Raw genomic sequence first — 18,753 nt, 5'->3', positions numbered from 1 at the left:
CCTGGAGGAACGCTGAAATCTGTGCTTATGGGGTTATTGCAAGAGATGTTGGCTCCTGTGAGTAATAAGGCTTTTAGGCCAGAGTGGCTTTCATATCCACTGAATGTGGATCTCATCTTTTTGCATCTGAGTTGACACCTAGGGAGAAGATAGCTCCCAGGTGGCTATTAGACTGCTGCAAGGACTCCAATGGGGAAGTAACGTCTGATGCTGCCCTGATGGCAATAAGTGGTTCCTGTCCCAGATTTTTCTGAGTAGATGAATGCCAAAAAGAAGTATATGACAGTCTTGTGAGTTTTAACATTTATTTGGATCTAAGAAGACCCCTGGTGAGGCATATTAAAGTATTTCTTTTTCAGGCTAGTATAAAAGGACCCACTGTTGATATTAGATAATTTTCTCCCTAGTAGATGATAGATGTTTTTCATATCTATGTAACCCTTCACCTCACCGTTATTTCAATTATATAAATTAACATTTTGCTGTTTTTTGTTTTGGCCTTTGAAATACAAACTTACGTTGGTAAGGAACTGTGGGTGCTTTTATAAGGCATAGTGGGGTACTAAGTCTTTACGATGTTAATGGGTGAGTACTGCCACATGATAGTATTAACACCAACTATAGTGTATGCCAAATCTTGTTCTAAATGTTTTATATGTATTAGCTCATTTAATCTCTACAGCAACTCTTAAGGTAGGTGGGATTGATATACCCATTTTACAAATGATGAAAATCGCAGAGTTAAGTTCACATAGCTAGTGAGTCATGGAGCTGAGATTCAGATTATTTGGATTTTAGAACCCAAGTCCTCATGCACGCCACTTAATATACTCATCCTCATAATGACAACTACTCCTGCATTTGTGTCACACACACTGTGTTAGGCATTGTGCCAAGTGCTTTCAGTACATTAGTCTTCTTTCTTCCTCATAAACATCCTATTAGAATGGCATTATCTATAGTGGAAAGATAAGAAAATTGAGGTATAGATTAACGACCTTTCTATTTGATATTGTTTTGTGATTTGAAGGTAGGAAATTCAGAGTAATGTCTGATGCTCCCATCTTTCAATTCTATGATTTCATTCTCTGTGCAATGTCAAGTTTAAAGCTATTAAAATATAACAGATAGTTCAGATTGTATGGCAGAGCCTTCCCCAAAATCTGAGCATCTTTTGGGTCCACAGAATGCCTAAAACAGGACACCATGTCTCCTATACCTCAGTGTTTCCCAGTGTGTCTTTCCAAGTACATTAGACGTAAATGATTCTAATTGATAGGTGGTTAACAGATGTGCCCTGTGATCATGTAAATTTGAGAAACTTTGTTAAGTCAGTAGTTAGGATTAGGATTCTGATTAGAATCTTTGAAACACAGGTACATGACTTGAGATATTAGAACTATATCAACTTCTACTCTAAGCTCAAGACATGTTCCTTCTAAACAACTAGTTTTGTTCTCTGGTTGTTTTTAAACTTGTTAAAAGTACTTTTTAGGCAGCTTTTAAAATTTCACACTAGAGCTATTTTATCCTTTGAATTATATTACTATTTAGTGGCCAAGAACAGAAAACACAGATGCCAGCTTAAAACCTTCTGAAGTAGAGGCATTCTAGTTTATGTGTGAAATTCTAATTATTTTTTTAAAACTTTAGAATGAGGTATATATATTATGTAATAATGAACAGATCATTTTGAAGCCATATTATCAAAAAAACCTCACCAGGTTGTCTAACACAATGGCAGTTTTCTTAGGCTAATCTATGAAGACATTTAAATCTTTTAAGTCAAATTTGAGTCAGCAAGTGGAAACACTTTGGATTTTCATTTGGAATAAGCAAAAACCCTCCTTCTGGTTAATCAAACCAGAAATAAAACAAGCATTTCTCTTCCCTGGTTTACATTAGATCTATTTTTTCCCCAATACTAGTAAAAGCCAAGCATTGGTTAGATCTAGACTCCAGATTGTCTCCCTACCCTTTCTTCAAACATGCACACACAAACATACATGCACACACATCCTGGCACTGCTCTGGAGCTATGGTGATTTAGTGAATGATGGTTTCATTTCATACAAAAATCTGAAGAACCTAGAGCAATAGCTCTTAGCCTTAGCTGCTCAATAGAATCACCCAGGCTCTACTTCCAGTTACTTATGATTTATCTGATCAGTCTGTGGTGGAGCCTGAGCAACAGCTTTTCTTTAAAACTTGCCAGTTGATTCTAAGATTCAATCACAGTTATGCCTCATGGACCTAGAGCACCTTTTCTCAAGCCTTCAAAGACTTGCTAAAACACAGATAGTTAAACCCCTAGATGATTTAACAGGCCTAGGGTGGAGCCTGAGAATGTGCAATTCCCACATAGTGCTCATGCTGCTCTTCCAAGGACCATACATTGAGAAACATTGACCCTAAAGCATTCTCCTAGTGATGAAACTTGGAAGTTTCCTCTTAGTTTTGCTTTTGTTTAATTTTCCAGGTAGAAAGGAGTTCTTTACCAGATATTTTGCCATCTTTGGTTAATCAAACCAGAAATAAAGCAAGCATTTCTCTTCCCCTGGCTAGGTTAGACCTAGTCTCACATTGAGTCATGGCAAGGACCATCATCAAACAGATTGAATTTGATAAATGCAGAACTCAGGAAGTGGCCTGTTTCTTCCCAGGCACTTGCTTGCTTACCTTTATTCAATGAATACACCCAAATCATAATACTTAAAACCATGTAATAATGAAAATAGACAACTTAGAGTTGTATAGGGCCACAGGAGCTTATCTAATTCAGCCTTAAAGCAGGTAAGGAATAACTCTCTTTCTTGTAGAAATCAGAAATTTGAAAGAAGCAGGAGGTAACAGGGAACAAAGACAGATGTATGCATTCAAGCATGGCCTAAGATGAATATGATGAAGAAATCAGCCTAACTAAAGAGGATGATTTGTGTGGACAGAGAAGGAACTAATGTGAAACAGGAAGAGAGTGCCACAAATACCTGGGAGAATAACTTGGATTTAATGACAGGAGCAATAAGAGGCTATTCAAGGTTCTTGAGCACAACAGTCACATGAGGCAAACCATGTTTCTGCAATATTAGTCTGGTAGATTGGTTTAAGGATGAGTAGAAGCATTTCCAATCACTGCAGTGTATAACAGATGGAACTGCTATTTGAAATAACATCACATTGAGGTTTTATTGTTTTGGAAGTCAATGAATTGATTTCAGGAGGAGAAAAAATTTTTTAAACCCCAGAGGGGTTCTAAGCCCCAAAGTAGGTTCACTTTGAGTTATATCTGAAATGAATAATAATAATAGGACAATGATTGACCTACACCACAAGGGCCCCAAAATTCTCTAAGTTCGTATGGTTATCTCAAATGAAACACACATACTTTTAGAAATTAATAGAAGTCTTGAAGTCTAAGTTTCATTTAAGATGGATACAGACAGGTTCTACTGTAAAATAATTTGACAAGGGACCCTTTGATCTTCGCTGAACAGCAAAAAAGCAGTACATATATTTTTTCCAATTATGAGATAGTAGAGCATAGTTAAATATAATTTTATTTGAGACGTCCATTTCAATCTAATTAGTTAGCTATCCAAGGATCTCTAGTTAACTAGATCCTAAAGTCATCTTCTTTATCTGAAAAGTAGGAATTTTATAACATAACACTTGAATTTTTAAAAAGTTTTCTTTTTGTTTCTTAAAGGAAGCCTACTTTTTCTGATTATCTCCTCAAAGAAAGGTCTTAGTGGAACAAACATCCAAAACCACTCTGTAGGAGGCAACTGAAGTTTGATCCTGAGTGCTAAGAAATGCTGAGGGGGCAGTCATCATCATAGGAGTTGTGGTTCAACTCCTGAAATGGATAAACACTTTAGGCAGAGCATGTAGGGCAAAACACGCCAGTCCAAGGAGTAGATCTGGGACATGACCTCTCAGTAATGAACTGGAAAGTCTAAGAATAAGATCACAGAGAAATGTGCATACACTCTCTTTTATGCAAATCTTTTCCTGACCCTGTGGCCCCTTCTACCTACCGACTGGATTGGGCTTGAAGGAAGTCCCTGTTGATCTTTGGAAAAATAATTCCATTAGAGTAGCAGGAAACAAAACTGTTTTTCAGGAACTCTAAGAAGGAATGGATAAGGTGGATGTGGCCATTGACACACACCATTATAAAGGAAACTTAAAAGAAGAAGAAAAGTGTGGGATTTTAGTTAAGTAGGTGGAAGGGTCAAGAAAAGATTTTCTATATGCTAAAGGGGCATTCTGCACACTTTTAGATGTGGAGGAAAAGAAACAAAAAGACTAGGGAGAGTTAGAGAAAAGCGAGGTGAAACCTCTCCATCTCCATTTGGAGGAAAGCATGAGAGAAACAATCAGGGGGAAAAAACATGGTATGTTGAACTTCAAGTGAAGATATGAGAGGGAGCTTGCCTTGTCTTCACATTTTTTTTGGTTATTTGTTTTGAAATAAAGTTTGGTGGTGCACAAACATTATTGTGTATTGCAGTCACCCAGGCATCTCCCTATCCTTGAGTCTTGGAATACATAAAGATTCTGATTCTGCGTTGGACTCAGAAATCTGGATTCTTTTTTTTTTTTTTTTATACTTTAAGTTCTAGGGTACATGTGCATAACGTGCAGGTTTGTTACATATGTATACTTGTGCCATGTTGCTGTGCTGCACCCATCAACTCATCAGCACCCATCATCTCGTCATTTACATCAGGTATAACTTCCAATGCAATCCCTCCCCCCAACCCCCTCCCCATGATAGGCCCCGGTGTGTGATGTTCCCCTTCCCAAGTCCAAGTGATCTCATCGTTCAGTTCCCACCTATGAGTGAGAACATGCGGTGTTTGGTTTTCTGTTCTTGTGATAGTTTGCTAAGAATGATGGTTTCCAGCTGCATCCATGTCCCTACAAAGGACACAAACTCATCCTTTTTGATGGCTGCATAGTATTCCATGGTGTATATGTGCCACATTTTCTTAATCCAGTCTGTCACTGATGGACATTTGGGTTGATTCCAAGTCTTTGCTATTGTGAATAGTGCCGCAATAAACATACGTGTGCCTGTGTCTTTATAGCAGCATGATTTATAATCCTTTGGGTATATACCCAGTAATGGGATGGCTGGGTCATATGGTACATCTAGTTCTAGATCCTTGAGGAATCGCCATACTGTTTTCCGTAATGGTTGAACTAGTTTACAATCCCACCAACAGTGTAAAAGTGTTCCTATTTCTCCACATCCTCTCCAGCACCTGTTGTTTCCTGACTTTTTAATGATTGCCATTCTAACTGGTGTGAGATGGTATCTCATTGTGGTTTTGATTTGCATTTCTCTGATGGCCAGTGATGATGAGCATTTTTTCATGTGTCTGTTGGCTGTATGAATGTCTTCTTTTGAGAAATGTCTGTTCATATCCTTTGCCCACTATTTGATGGGGTTGTTTCTTTTTTTCTTGTAAATTTGTTTGAGTTCTTTGTAGGTTCTGGATATTAGCCCTTTGTCAGATGAGTAGATTGCAAAAATTTTCTCCCATTCTGTAGGTTGCCTGTTCACTCTGATGGTAGTTTCTTTTGCTGTGCAGAAGCTCTTTAGTTTAATTAGATCCCATTTGTCAATTTTGGCTTTTGCTGCCATTGCTTTTGGTGTTTTAGACATGAAGTCTTTGCCCATGCCTATGTCCTGAATGGTACTACCTAGGTTTTCCTCTAGGGTTTTTATGGTATTAGGTCTAACATTTAAGTCTCTAATCCATCTTGAATTATTTTCATATAGGAAGTAAGGAAAGCATCCAGTTTCAGCTTTCTACTTATGGCTAGCCAATTTTCCCAGCACCATTTATTAAATAGGGAATCCTTTCCCCATTTCTTGTTTCTCTCAGGTTTGTCAAAGATCAGATGGCTGTAGATGTGTGGTATTATTTCTGAGGACTCTGTTCTGTTCCATTGGTCTATATCTCTGTTTTGGTACCAGTATCATGCTGTTTTGGTTACTGTAGCCTTGTAGTATAGTTTGAAGTCAGGTAGCGTGATGCCTCCAGCTTTGTTCTTTTGACTTAGGATTGTCTTAGAGATGTGGGCTCTTTTTTGGTTCCATATGAACTTTAAAGCAGTTTTTTCCAATTCTGTGAAGAAACTCATTGGTAGCTTGATGGGGATGGCATTGAATCTATAAATTACCTTGGGCAGTATGGCCATTTTCACGATATTGATTCTTCCTATCCATGAGCATGGTATGTTCTTCCATTTGTTTGTGTCCTCTTTTATTTCACTGAGCAGTGGTTTGTAGTTCTCCCTGAAGAGGTCCTTTACATCCCTTGTAAGTTGGATTTCTAGATATTTTATTCTCTTTGAAGCGAATGTGAATGCAAGTTCATTCATGATTTGGCTCTCTGTTTCTCTGTTACTGGTGTATAAAAATGCTTGTGATTTTTGCACATTAATTTTGTATCCTGAGACTTTGCTGAAGTTGCTCATCAGCTTAAGGAGATTTTGGGCTGAGACAATGGGATTTTCTAAATATACAATCATGTCATCTGCAAAGAGGGACAATTTGACTTCTTCTTTTCCTAACTGAATACCCTTGATTTCTTTCTCTTGCCTGATTGCCCTAGCCAGAACTTCCAACACTATGTTGAATAGGAGTGGTGAGAGAGGGCATCCCGGTCTTGTGCCAGTTTTCAAAGGGAATGCTTCCAGTTTTTGCCCATTCAGTATGATATTGGCTGTGGGTTTGTCATAAATAGCTCTTATTATTTTGAGGTACGTTGCATCAATAGCGAATTTATTGAGCGTTTTTAGCATGAAGGGCTGTTGAATTTTGTCAAAAGCCTTTTCTGCATCTATTGAGATAATCATGTGGTTCTTGTCTTTGGTTCTGTTTATATGCTGGATTATGTTTATTGATTTGCATATGTTGAACCAGCCTTGCATCCCAGGGATGAAGCCCACTTGATCATGGTGGATAAGCTTTTTGATGTGCTGCTGAATACGGTTTGCTAGTATTTTATTGAGGATTTTTGCATCGATGTTCATCAGAGATATTGGTCTAAAATTCTCTTTTTTTGTTGTGTCTCTGCCAGGCTTTGGTATCAGGATGATGTTGGCCTCATAAAATGAGTTAGGGAGGATTCCCTCTTTTTCTATTGATTGGAATAGTTTCAGAAGGAATGGTACCAGCTCCTCCTTGTACCTCTGGTAGAATTCAGCTGTGAATCCATCTGGTCCTGGACTTTTTTTGGTTGGTAGGCTATTAATTATTGCCTCAATTTCAGAGCCTGCTATTGGTCTATTCAGGGATTCAACTTCTTCCTGGTTTAGTCTTGGAAGAGTGTAAGTGTCCAGGAAATTATCCATTTCTTCTAGATTTTCTAGTTTATTTGCGTAGAGGTGTTTATAGTATTCTCTGATGGTAGTTTGTATTTCTGTGGGGTCGGTGGTGATATCCCCTTTATCATTTTTTATTGCATCTATTTGATTCTTCTCTCTTTTCTTCTTTATTAGTCTTGCTAGCGGTCTATCAATTTTGTTGGTCTTTTCAAACAACCAACTCCTGGATTCATTGATTTTTTGGAGGGTTTATTGTGTCTCTATCTCCTTCAGTTCTGCTCTGATCTTAGTTATTTCTTGCCTTCTACTAGCTTTTGAATGCGTTTGCTCTTGCTTCTCTAGTTCTTTTAATTGTGATGTTAGAGTGTCAATTTTAGATCTTTCCTGCTTTCTCTTGTGGGCATTTAGTGCTATAAATTTCCCTCTACACACTGCTTTAAATGTGTCCCAGAGATTCTGGTATGTTGTGTCTTTGTTCTCATTGGTTTCAAAGAACATCTTTATTTCTGCCTTCATTTTGTTATGTACCCAGTAGTCATTCAGGAGCAGGTTGTTCAGTTTCCATGTAGTTGAGCGGTTTTGATTGAGTTTCTTAGTCCTGAGTTCTAGTTTGATTGCACTGTGGTCTGAGAGACAGTTTGTTATAATTTCTGTTCTTGTACATTTGCTGAGGAGTGCTTTACTTCCAATTATGTGGTCAATTTTGGAATAAGTGCGATGTGGTGCTGAGAAGAATGTATATTCTGTTGATTTGGGGTGGAGAGTTCTATAGACGTCTATTAGGTCTGCTTGCTGCAGAGATGAGTTCAATTCCTGGATATCCTTGTTAACTTTCTGTCTCGTTGATCTGTCTAATGTTGATAGTGGAGTGTTGAAGTCTCCCATTATTATTGTATGAGAGTCTAAGTCTCTTTGTAAGTCTCTAAGGACTTGCTTTATGAATCTGGGTGCTCCTGTATTGGGTGCATATATATTTAGGATAGTTAGCTCTTCCTGTTGAATTGATCCCTTTACCATTATGTAATGGCCTTCTTTGTCTCTTTTGATCTTTGATGGTTTAAAGTCTGTTTTATCAGAGACTAGTATTGCAACCCCTGCTTTTTTTTGTTCTCCATTTGCTTGGTAGCTCTTCCTCCATCCCTTTATTTTGAGCCTATGTATGTCTCTGCATGTGAGATGGGTCTCCTGAATACAGCAGACTGATGGGTCTTGACTCTTTATCCAGTTTGCCAGTCTGTGTCTTTTAATTGGAGCATTTAGTCCATTTACATTTAAGGTTAATATTGTTATGTGTGAACTTGATCCTGCCATTATGATATTAACTGGTTATTTTGCTCATTAGTTGATGCAGTTTCTTCCTAGCCTCAATGGTCTTTACATTTTGGCATTTTTTTGCAATGGCTGGTACCGGTTGTTCCTTTCCATGTTTAGTGCTTCCTTCAGGGTCTCTTGTAAGGCAGGCCTAGTGGTGACAAAATCTCTCAGCATTTGCTTATCTGTAAAGGATTTTATTTCTCCTTCACTTATGAAACTTAGTTTGGCTGGATATGAAATTCTGGGTTGAAAATTCTTTTCTTTAAGAATGTTGAATATTGGCCCCCACTCTCTTCTGGCTTGGAGAGTTTCTGCCGAGAGATCTGCTGTTAGTCTGACGGGCTTCCCTTTGTGGGTAACCCGACCTTTCTCTCTGGCTGCCTTTAAGATTTTTTCCTTCATTTCAACTTTGGTGAATCTGGCAATTATGTGTCTTGGAGTTGCTCTTCTCAAGGAGTATCTTTGTGGCGTTCTCTGTATTTCCTGGATTTGAATGTTGGCCTGCCCTACTAGGTTGGGGAAGTTCTCCTGGATGATATCCTGAAGAGTGTTTTCCAGTTTGGTTCCATTTTCCCCCTCACTTTCAGGCACCCCAATCAGACGTAGATTTGGTCTTTTTACATAATCTCATACTTCTTGCAGGCTTTGTTCATTTCTTTTTCTTCTTTTTTCTTTTGGTTTCTCTTCTCACTTCATTTTGTTCATTTGATCCTCAATCGCTGATACTCTTTCTTCCAGTTGATCGAGTCAGTTACTGAAGCTTGTGCATTTGTCATGTATTTCTCATGTCATGGTTTTCATCTCTTTCATTTCGTTTATGACCTTCTCTGCATTAATTACTCTAGCCATCAATTCTTCCACTTTTTTTTCAAGATTTTTAGTTTCTTTGCACTGGGTACATAATTCCTCCTTTAGCTCTGAGAAGTTTGATGGACTGAAGCCTTCTTCTCTCATCTCGTCAAAGTCATTCTCCGTCAAGCTTTGCTCCGTTGCTGGCGATGAGTTGCACTCCTTTGCTGGGGGAGATGCGCTCTTGTTTTTTGAATTTCCAGCTTTTCTGCCCTGCTTTTTCCCCATCTTTGTGGTTTTATCTGCCTCTGGTCTTTGATGATGATGGTGACGTACTGATGGGGTTTTGGTGTAGGTGTCCTTCCTGTTTGTTAGTTTTCCTTCTAACAGTCAGGACCCTCAGCTGTAGGTCTGTTGGAGATTGCTTGAGGTCCACTCCAGACCCTGTTTGCCTGGGTGTCAGCAGCAGAGGCTGCAGAAGATAGAATATTGCTGAACAGCGAGTGTACCTGTCTGATTCTTGCTTTGGAGGCTTCCTCTCAGGGATGTACTCCACCCTGTGAGGTGTGGGGTGTCAGACTGCCCCTAGTGGGGGATGTCTCCCAGTTAGGCTACTCAGGGGTCAGGGACCCACTTGAGCAGACAGTCTGTCCCTTCTCAGATCTCAACCTCCGTGTTGGGAGATCCACTGCTCTCTTCAAAGCTGTCAGACAGAGTCGTTTGTGTCTGCAGAGGTTTCTGCTGCTTTAGATGTTGTTTAGCTGTGCCCTGTCCCCAGAGGTGGAGTCTACCCAGTAATCTGGATTCTTAATAAGTTCCCCAGATGATTTTGATGATGATGATCCAACCTTTGAAAGGGTTCTCATGTGTTCAGTTTTCAATGAACAGTAGAGATGTGTAAAGAAGGAAAAGACTTGGGGGCTTAAGACTGAAGTTCTGTGATAAGAAGAGAAATACAAATAAAAAGAATTTCTAAGTGGCACTGAGCGCCAAGTTAGAATTCAACATCATGGACCACAGCTACCATCTTCTAGAAGGGCCATCAGTAGCAGATAGATTGCACAGAGCAAGTTTTCCAGACATGCACCAGGGCTGTGGTCAGCAATTTATTCTTGTTTTTAAATTGCTTTGATGCCTGATGTTAATGAAACATCTGAAGTTGATTACAATTTCAGTGGCAAATTGAAGTTTTACATTTTGAGAGAATCACCCCAAGAATACCCTAATTGTATCTTTAGCTATTGACAATGAGAAAAGGAAAAACATGTAAAATGTATTCCATATTCCTCAGCAGCCCTGTGCAATACCTGGCATTTTTCCAGACATTTCTGAGGTGAGTTAATTAGAACACAGACAAAAAGTCAGATAGTGGAATCAGGTAAAAGCCGAGCAGGTTGAAGGTTTTCTGTGGCAGCCCTGAAGTTGGAGGGAGTATTCCTCTCCCACTTCGCACAGCACCATCAGCCCCCCCATATCTCCTTGCACACTCACATGAACAGCTCTTGGTTTAGGTTTGCTTTCATTCTTGTCCCGTGTGCCATAATTTAAAAAATATTTTTGTTACTCAGTTTTATTAAAATGAAAATAGAAATTAAAAACTAAAAATGATTTATACCAGTGGTTCTTAACTCTTTTATTAACAGACCCAAAACATAGAATTTTGTTCCAGTGTCTTAAAAACTGATCATACATATATACATGAATTTTCCGTAAAACAGTTTCAGGGATTTCGCAAATAACCTGACGGCTGTGTTAAAGGGCTGTGGCCCGGACATGGTGGCTCACGCCTGTAATCCCAACACTTTGGGAGTCTGAGGCAGGGAGATCACTTGAGGTTAGCAGTTCGAGACCAGCCTGGTCAACATGGTGAAACCCTCTCTCTGAAAATACAAAAATTAGCCAGGCGTGGTGGCGGGCGCCTGTAATCCCACTTACTCCAGAAGCTGAGGCAGGAGAATCTCTTGAACCTGGGAGGAAGAGGTTGCAGTGAGCCGAGTTCACATGGCTGCATTCCATCCTGGGCAACAGAGTGAGACTCCATCTCAAAGATAATCATAATAATAGTAGTAGTAGAAATAAATGGGATGGGATGGGATGGGATGGGATGGGATGGGATGGGATGGGATGGAATAAAATAAACTATAAAATGACCGTGGACTCCAGGTTCAGAATATAGAGCCAAGGACTGAAAGATGTGGAAGATAGCTGATTTTCACTGGAGTGTTCCTGTCTAATTTCTCTGCAGTACATATAATTTTTGCATAGTTTTAACACAGAAATAATTTAGGGCTTTGTTTTTGCCCTTAACCTTTATCTTGTTTTACTAAGCTCTCCTAACAGAAACATTTTAGAAAAATGTTGTTTTCCTAAATTCCTAAATATATTTTAATAAGATGCTATATCATATTTCACACTTGTTCTATTACTGAATATTTCTTGCATTCAATATTTCAGCATTATAACTAAACTTACAGAGAATATCGTTTTGCTGTAGGAAAAATTTTATTTTAAGCAATTTTAGAGAATCAGCCCTATTTTCATTGCTTCATTTCTTTCTCCTATCCTTTCTTCTGTTTTTACTTTGTTCTTGCTTCTTTTCTTTACTTGATCAGTTTTCTGTTACTCATACAGTTGAAAAATGTCCATGACAACAGTTGAAAGAGAAATATGATGAACTAAACAATTTATCAATAATAAATATTTGTTGGTGATAAATTGGGCATATAATATTGGTCTTGATTCTTATCTCACCTAATTAATATTTCCTTACTTTTACCTTTCTCTTAATTCTGTCCTGACTTGATAGTGTAAAATTCTTTTATGCTATTAATATTGAATAGTTTCTGAAGAGTTAATAATAGATAAAAATTTGGCTCCAGATAGTTTTAATGTAGAACTATTAAATTTTAATAATTTATAGTCAATTCATTTTAATGTAAAAATCATGTAACTGAAATCATCAAGCATATTGCCACAGTTGTGAAATCTTTATAATAAGCCCAACTTGTTTAACTCATTTTCTGGAGTAATATATTTAATCTGAAAGTAGTTGGTTAGAATTTTTTAACTTTAAATAATGTTTGCTTTCCAGAAATATTTTATCTCTGTAGAATAAAAAAGTAATGCAATTGCTTCATTTTGTATTGAATACTTTATTTATTAGTCCCAATTTTTATTTGTTTATAGAGTTGTAAGTTATGAGAACATCAATAAAAATGACTACTATACTATTAGCCAAAGGGCAGTAACACACATTTATAATGAAGACATTGAATTTATAGAAATTGATCGATGGGAACAGGAATATCTATATCACAGAGAACTCACTAAGATTCCCATATTTTCACTGTTCCGGAAATGGAAGGCTTTTAGTGTGTGGAGGAAGAATGTCCGCTCCAAGAAAATCACCGGATGTCGAAAATCTCTACAAAAAAATTTGTTCATTGTTAATCCTGTATGTATTTATCATTCATATTTTAAAATAATTACTTACAAAAAAAGAAAGTGTGAATTTATTATAGCTGTTGGTATAGACTGTTCTTGAAATCAAATATTTTATATTCTTAAGAGAATTCCCAGTTTTCATCCTGTATTGTCATTTAGGAGTCTAGCAATCTAGAGGTGTTTCTACATTTTAACTAGGGTTGCAAAATGCAAAAATAGAAGAGAGTTGGACAGGTCCCTTTTGATTGGAAGTCACCTCAGAGTTTTTGGATTTGTGATCCCCTTTGTTATTGATTAGGAAAGTTATATGTCATTTTGAGCAGAGTAGGCTGGTAACCTCTATTACTTCCCCTCATCTTTGAGACACTCTAGACTTTATAGTCCAAAATAAGTCAGGGCCTTGTTTTCATGGGTCAGTACCTCCCAATATATCATATGTTTCCTTTACAATGGATTCATACCGTAGGAAAATTTTTAATATTTACTTTGGACAACGGGGCAATCATGAAAACAAAACTGTGAAAAAATGTGTGACCATATTTAAAATTTCTATCTATTGAATTTCAACTTGCATTAGAAGTTTCTTATTTGGCCCCTAGGAATAAACTGCAATCATCATTACCGTCACACTCAAGAGTTCTGGTCCTCAGCTGTCTATTTCTGTGATAGTATCTCAAGTTTGCTTTTTACTAGTCATTTCCTTCACTTTGCATATAGTAATATGAAAGACTGTTATCAACATGCCAGTCACACAATAGGAAAACATTCAAGGTCTCTGGCTAACATAAACATTAGTACAAGACAAATATATAAGATGGACTATCTCAAGTCATCCATTCCATTGTGCATTCTGAATTGTGAAAAAATATTCCAGTCCTTCTTGACATGAAACTCAAATTTCATTAAGGATCCATCAGTCATTTGAAGTTCTTTTACCATCTTTCATCTTTTACCATGTCTTGAACACTACATATATCATACATGTGTTGCTAGGTATGTAAAATAGTTCATTCTTGATTTGTCTTCTATCAATCCTTGAGGCATGTTCTCTTATTGTGCTGAGAGTTTTCATTCTGTGTCCATCATTCATACCAGTGGTGTTTCAGCCTTTATAGTATCTTCTCTTAAATTTAGTCCCAGCAGACTAGAAAGCTCTCATCCTTTTAAGCAAGGATTGGCCTAAATAACAGAATCATTGCAGTCATTTAAGTATGTATTAAATGCTGTAATCACCCACACACTTACCACTAGTCTTATATTTATAATTAGTTAACTAGGGCTGATTCCCCTAGAAAAGGTTGAAGGGAGACATACTGTCCTTGTTTTCTTTTTATGATTTTTTTTAAATAACCAATTTTGTTGGCACCTGTGCCTACATCATTTCCTTATAACAGTTTTGATATATAATTTACATACCATACAATTCACACATCGGAAGTACACAATTCTGTTATTTTTAGTATATTCACAGAATTGATCAACCATTACCACAGTCAATCTTAGAATATATGCATCGCTCCAAAGGAAACCTCATTACCCTTTAGTGGTCACTCTATTTCTTTCTGACCTTCCTGTCCCTTCCCCCAATTATAGGCAACCACTAATCTACTTTCTATCTCCATAGACTGGCCTGTTCTGTAGATTTCACATAAATGGAATCATACAATACACTTGGCTCTCAGTGTCTTGGGGGACTGGTTCCAGGACCACCCCAGCAAATACCAAAAATCCACGGATGCTCAAGTCCCTTATATAAAATGGCATAGTATTTGTATATAACCTACAAACATTCTCGTATATACTTTGTCATCTCTAAATTACTTTTAATACTTAATACAATGTATATACTATGTAAATTGTTATTATACTATATTGTTTAGAAAATAATGACCCAAAAAGTCTATTCATCTTTAATATGGACACAAGCATTGTATACCCTACTACATTTTTAATCTACAGTTGGTTGAATCCATGACTGTGGAACCCGAGGATACACAAGGACTGTATGTAGTCCTTTATGACTGACTTTTGTTTATTTAACATAATGTTTTCAAGGTTCTTCTTCTATGTTGTAGCATAGCATTTTTAAAAGTTGGCAAATTATATTGGATATACCTATTTTATTTGTCCATCTATTGATGGATATTTGGATTGTTTCCACTTTTTATCTATTATGAATAATGCTGCTATGAACATGCATGTACAAGTTTTTGTCTAGACATATGTTTTCATTTTTCTTTGGCACGTACGTAAGAGTGGAATTGCTGGGTCATTAGCAACTTTATGTTTAACCTTTTGAGAAAACATGGAGCGGTTTTCCAAAGCAACTTGTTACCCAATAACAATTTAATGTTAAATTTGACTTTCTTCTGTGTCCTAGCCTCTTAAGTTAATAGATGGGCCTTTCCATTATCATTATAACTGGACATTGTAAAGTACTTAAGGTAACACCCAGTTTTCTATTACTTGCCCTCAATTCCTTAAATCACTTGCCGTATTCCTTAAATAGCTGAAAGGCATGTATGTGTTTTCAAAATCAAAAGAAAGGAATTCGGACAAATTAAATCTGATAATTCAAGGAATACTTTTAGAAAAGAGTTATAGAAGTGATCTTTTAACATATGTATTTTGTAATTGTAGCAAAAGTTCACACACAGAGATGTTTATTATCCTTAATAACCATTCTTGCTTTTTGAATGTTTATACTTTTAAAGTACAGAATATTTTTACTAAATAATAAATTCCTATTTTCATTCAGCATTTGCGACCAGCTCTTCTTAAAATAAATGAATTGTGTTATTATTTGAGTTTTATGGGACTCTGTTATATTGAAAAGTGTCACACGTACACCCTGCAGGAATTTCAGGCCGCACAAGTCATACGGCTAGCAGAGGTAACAAATTTTGTCTATAAGAATCAAAGCTTTTTTCCCTATTTTTGATACTTCAGTATCACTAACTGTACATATTCAACAATATCTAGGTGACAGAACGCCTGGGAGAATTTCGAAATGAGGCAAAATATGTAGTCAGGAAGGCTTGTCGATTTGCTTTGCGTGCTGCAGGATTTGTTCCTGATGACTGTCCTTTTGGACCTGTTGAGGGTATGAAGGGGAAAGAACCTCAATATATCAGAAGTAGTGGCTTTCTAAAATTTCAGCCCTTTTTAATTTTACTTTTCTTAAGTTTAAATAATGATTCTATGTTTGAATTGTTCCAAACATTTGATGGATGTTATAAATTTAATATATTTTGTGGAAGGGAGGGAAATAGAAAATACTGCATGTTTCTCCCATTACTCCTGTTTGTATATAGTATTTCTAAACTGCATACAGAATCTTGATTAATAAGCACTTTAGAGTGGACTCAGCATCTCTCTGCTTAAAGGTACGTCCAGTCTACTAGCACATACAATAGGTTTGTTAAAATTAAGGGACTGGATTGACCTTAGGATTGACTCGGTTGGCATGTACTATAAAGGATGACTAAATAATAGGTAGAAAAGGAGGGTAAAGCTGTTCCTAGGAAAGAGGTAGCATAGTAGGCAGATCAAATCCTGTTAATGAGAATGTCAGTAAACTGTCTACAATCTTGTTGAATTGAAATCCTTTGATGTAAACTTATTTTGGATAATTGGGCTGTTTTGCAGGTTTGAAATGCTTCATGTACCAAAATATTTTGTTGTTTTTGAATTTTATTTATCTTTTCTTTGAATCATATTGAAAGAGATGGAACTTTTATACAAGTACACTTGTTGTTGTGCCTTCTGTTATTCTTAGATTATCATAAAATGCAGAGCAGTATAAGTTTCATTAATATGCCATGGGAGTTGCCCACTTACAGAGACTCTGAGAAAATGACGTATACAGAACAGGCCAGCAAAAGGCATCATTGCATGAGGCTGACGTGGTAAGACTATTCTCATTTTCAAGCAAAATTGTAGTATCCATCTTAAGCTTCATTAAACATTAAACCCCAGAAAGTGATGAGTATGTTAATTTGCATAATTGGAGTAATCATATCACTATGTATATCAAAGCATCATGTTGTATACCTTAAGTACACACAATAAAAAATTAAAATGAAAAGTGGAATCTTTTCTAGGACCTAAGTAATGTCTCACTTGGAAAAAAAAATGGAACCCTTCACCACATTGTTCATGAATGGTGATGAGAAATTTGTGGGACATGGTAACCTGAATGCACGGCCCAGAAGACCCCTCTTCAAACTGCCACCAACCAAAGCAGCTCTGGGACCGTGAGCTGGTAGAGACAGAGCATGAGGCCAAGACCAAGAGCTCCTCTTTGATCTCTCTGGCCTTGTTTCCCTCTGGCCCAGCCTGGGCATGGAGACTTGCAGTACAGCAGGCTGTGGCAGAGAGAAATCAGGCACACAGATTTATGGACCTCGTCAAGTGGGCCTGGAGGACTTGCTCCATCTTTTTGGTCACAAAAGAACTATAGGCAGCTGCATAAGTTCACAAAGGTGTACCCAATCCCTAAAATGGTATTTACCACTGGGAGCCAGAGAGAGAGATATCCCTCCTAGGACCTTACCAGGGGACTCTCATTAGCACTAGCTCTGACACCTGCTTACCCAACTGGATCTTGACCTTGACTGTTCCAGAATTTGGATTTCCCATCATTCTAAAACCTCATGTCTTTGGAACTATAAAATACTGATTATTGTTATTCAGTCCTCACAGACTTAATCCAACTTTTGCAGTTATGTAAAACATCTTAACTGTATCTCAGTTTATATATGAAAATATCTGTGTAGCAACAGAAATCAGTGAATCAGTCTCTGAGGCTACCATAGTGGGCCTAAAAGTATTAGAGTCCTTAGAGCTCCACTTGGGCAGAATAGAACTATTCTAAATGTCTTGCTGACTCAGTCTGCATTCTAAGTAAGCACTCAAGTAAGGAAACACAAAATTCAAACCTTTGGGTTAGCAATTGCCATCAACATTTATTCAATAGCAAAAATTTTACACTTTTACTATTAAAATGCAAGTTACAGATGTTGTATGCATTGATTTCTCCTTTAAAGCATCTTTTAAAAAAATTATGGCCCTTTTAGCTAGATAAACTAGATGCATTTTCCCTAACAGCTATATTACTCATTAAATATTCTATTGAAAAGTTAGAACATCTAACTGAATTAATGCTACATATTTGAATATATTTGTGTTTTAAAAGGAAAAATATCTAAGAACAACTCTTCTGGACAATACATATCTGATATTGTAGTATAATTAAATGGAAATTCAAGGAGAAATTATGATATTTTACATTTTAAATATTTGCTTTAGAGGCACTGTCAAAAATATGTAGTGAATATAAAAAACTGAAGTTGTATTTGTTTTTTTCTTTTCAAGCTTTATTCGTCTAAACGACTATCTAATTGAGAACACAATGCATGTCTTAACCGTAAATGCTGTTAATTCGCTTTTGAACCATCTCACTGACAAGCTAAAACGAACACCTTCAGCAGATGTCATTCAAAAATGGATTACTGAAGAGAAGCCTGAAGTCCCTGATAAAAAGGTATACTCACACAAAATTAAGAATATTTTATTGGTCAGCATTTATTGAGGAGCACAAACTATGCTCTATGAATTATGCTATTCTCTGTGCACTAAAAAAAGAGAGAAATGCATAGAGCAGCGGCCCCCAACATTTTGGACACCAGAGACCAGTTTCATGGAAGACAATTTTTTCTGCAGACTCTGGGGGATGATTTCGGGATGAAACTGTTCCACCTCAAATCCTCAGGCATTAGTTAGAGTCTCATAAGGAGCATGCAGCCTAGATCCCTCACATGCACAGTTCACAGTAGGGTTTGGGCTCCTACGAGAATCTAA

The 18,753-nt window shown here is 37.1% G+C and overlaps 1 protein-coding gene across 1 annotated transcript in view; it reads left to right on the top strand.

The window, feature by feature from the left end:
* Window positions 1–18,753, top strand: part of DNAH6 (dynein axonemal heavy chain 6) — a 367,549-nt gene that overhangs the window by 71,711 nt on the left and 277,085 nt on the right. The window contains exons 5-9 of the mRNA XM_005575454.5: window positions 12,634–12,901; window positions 15,650–15,784; window positions 15,874–15,994; window positions 16,670–16,799; window positions 18,268–18,436. Coding sequence (XP_005575511.2) covers window positions 12,634–12,901; window positions 15,650–15,784; window positions 15,874–15,994; window positions 16,670–16,799; window positions 18,268–18,436 — 823 coding nt within the window. The remainder of the gene's footprint in view (window positions 1–12,633; window positions 12,902–15,649; window positions 15,785–15,873; window positions 15,995–16,669; window positions 16,800–18,267; window positions 18,437–18,753) is intronic.

Source organism: Macaca fascicularis, chromosome 13 (genome assembly GCF_037993035.2).
Source record: "Macaca fascicularis isolate 582-1 chromosome 13, T2T-MFA8v1.1".
Lineage (NCBI taxonomy): Eukaryota > Metazoa > Chordata > Mammalia > Primates > Cercopithecidae > Macaca > Macaca fascicularis.
This window is presented reverse-complemented; position numbering and strand designations above follow the sequence as displayed.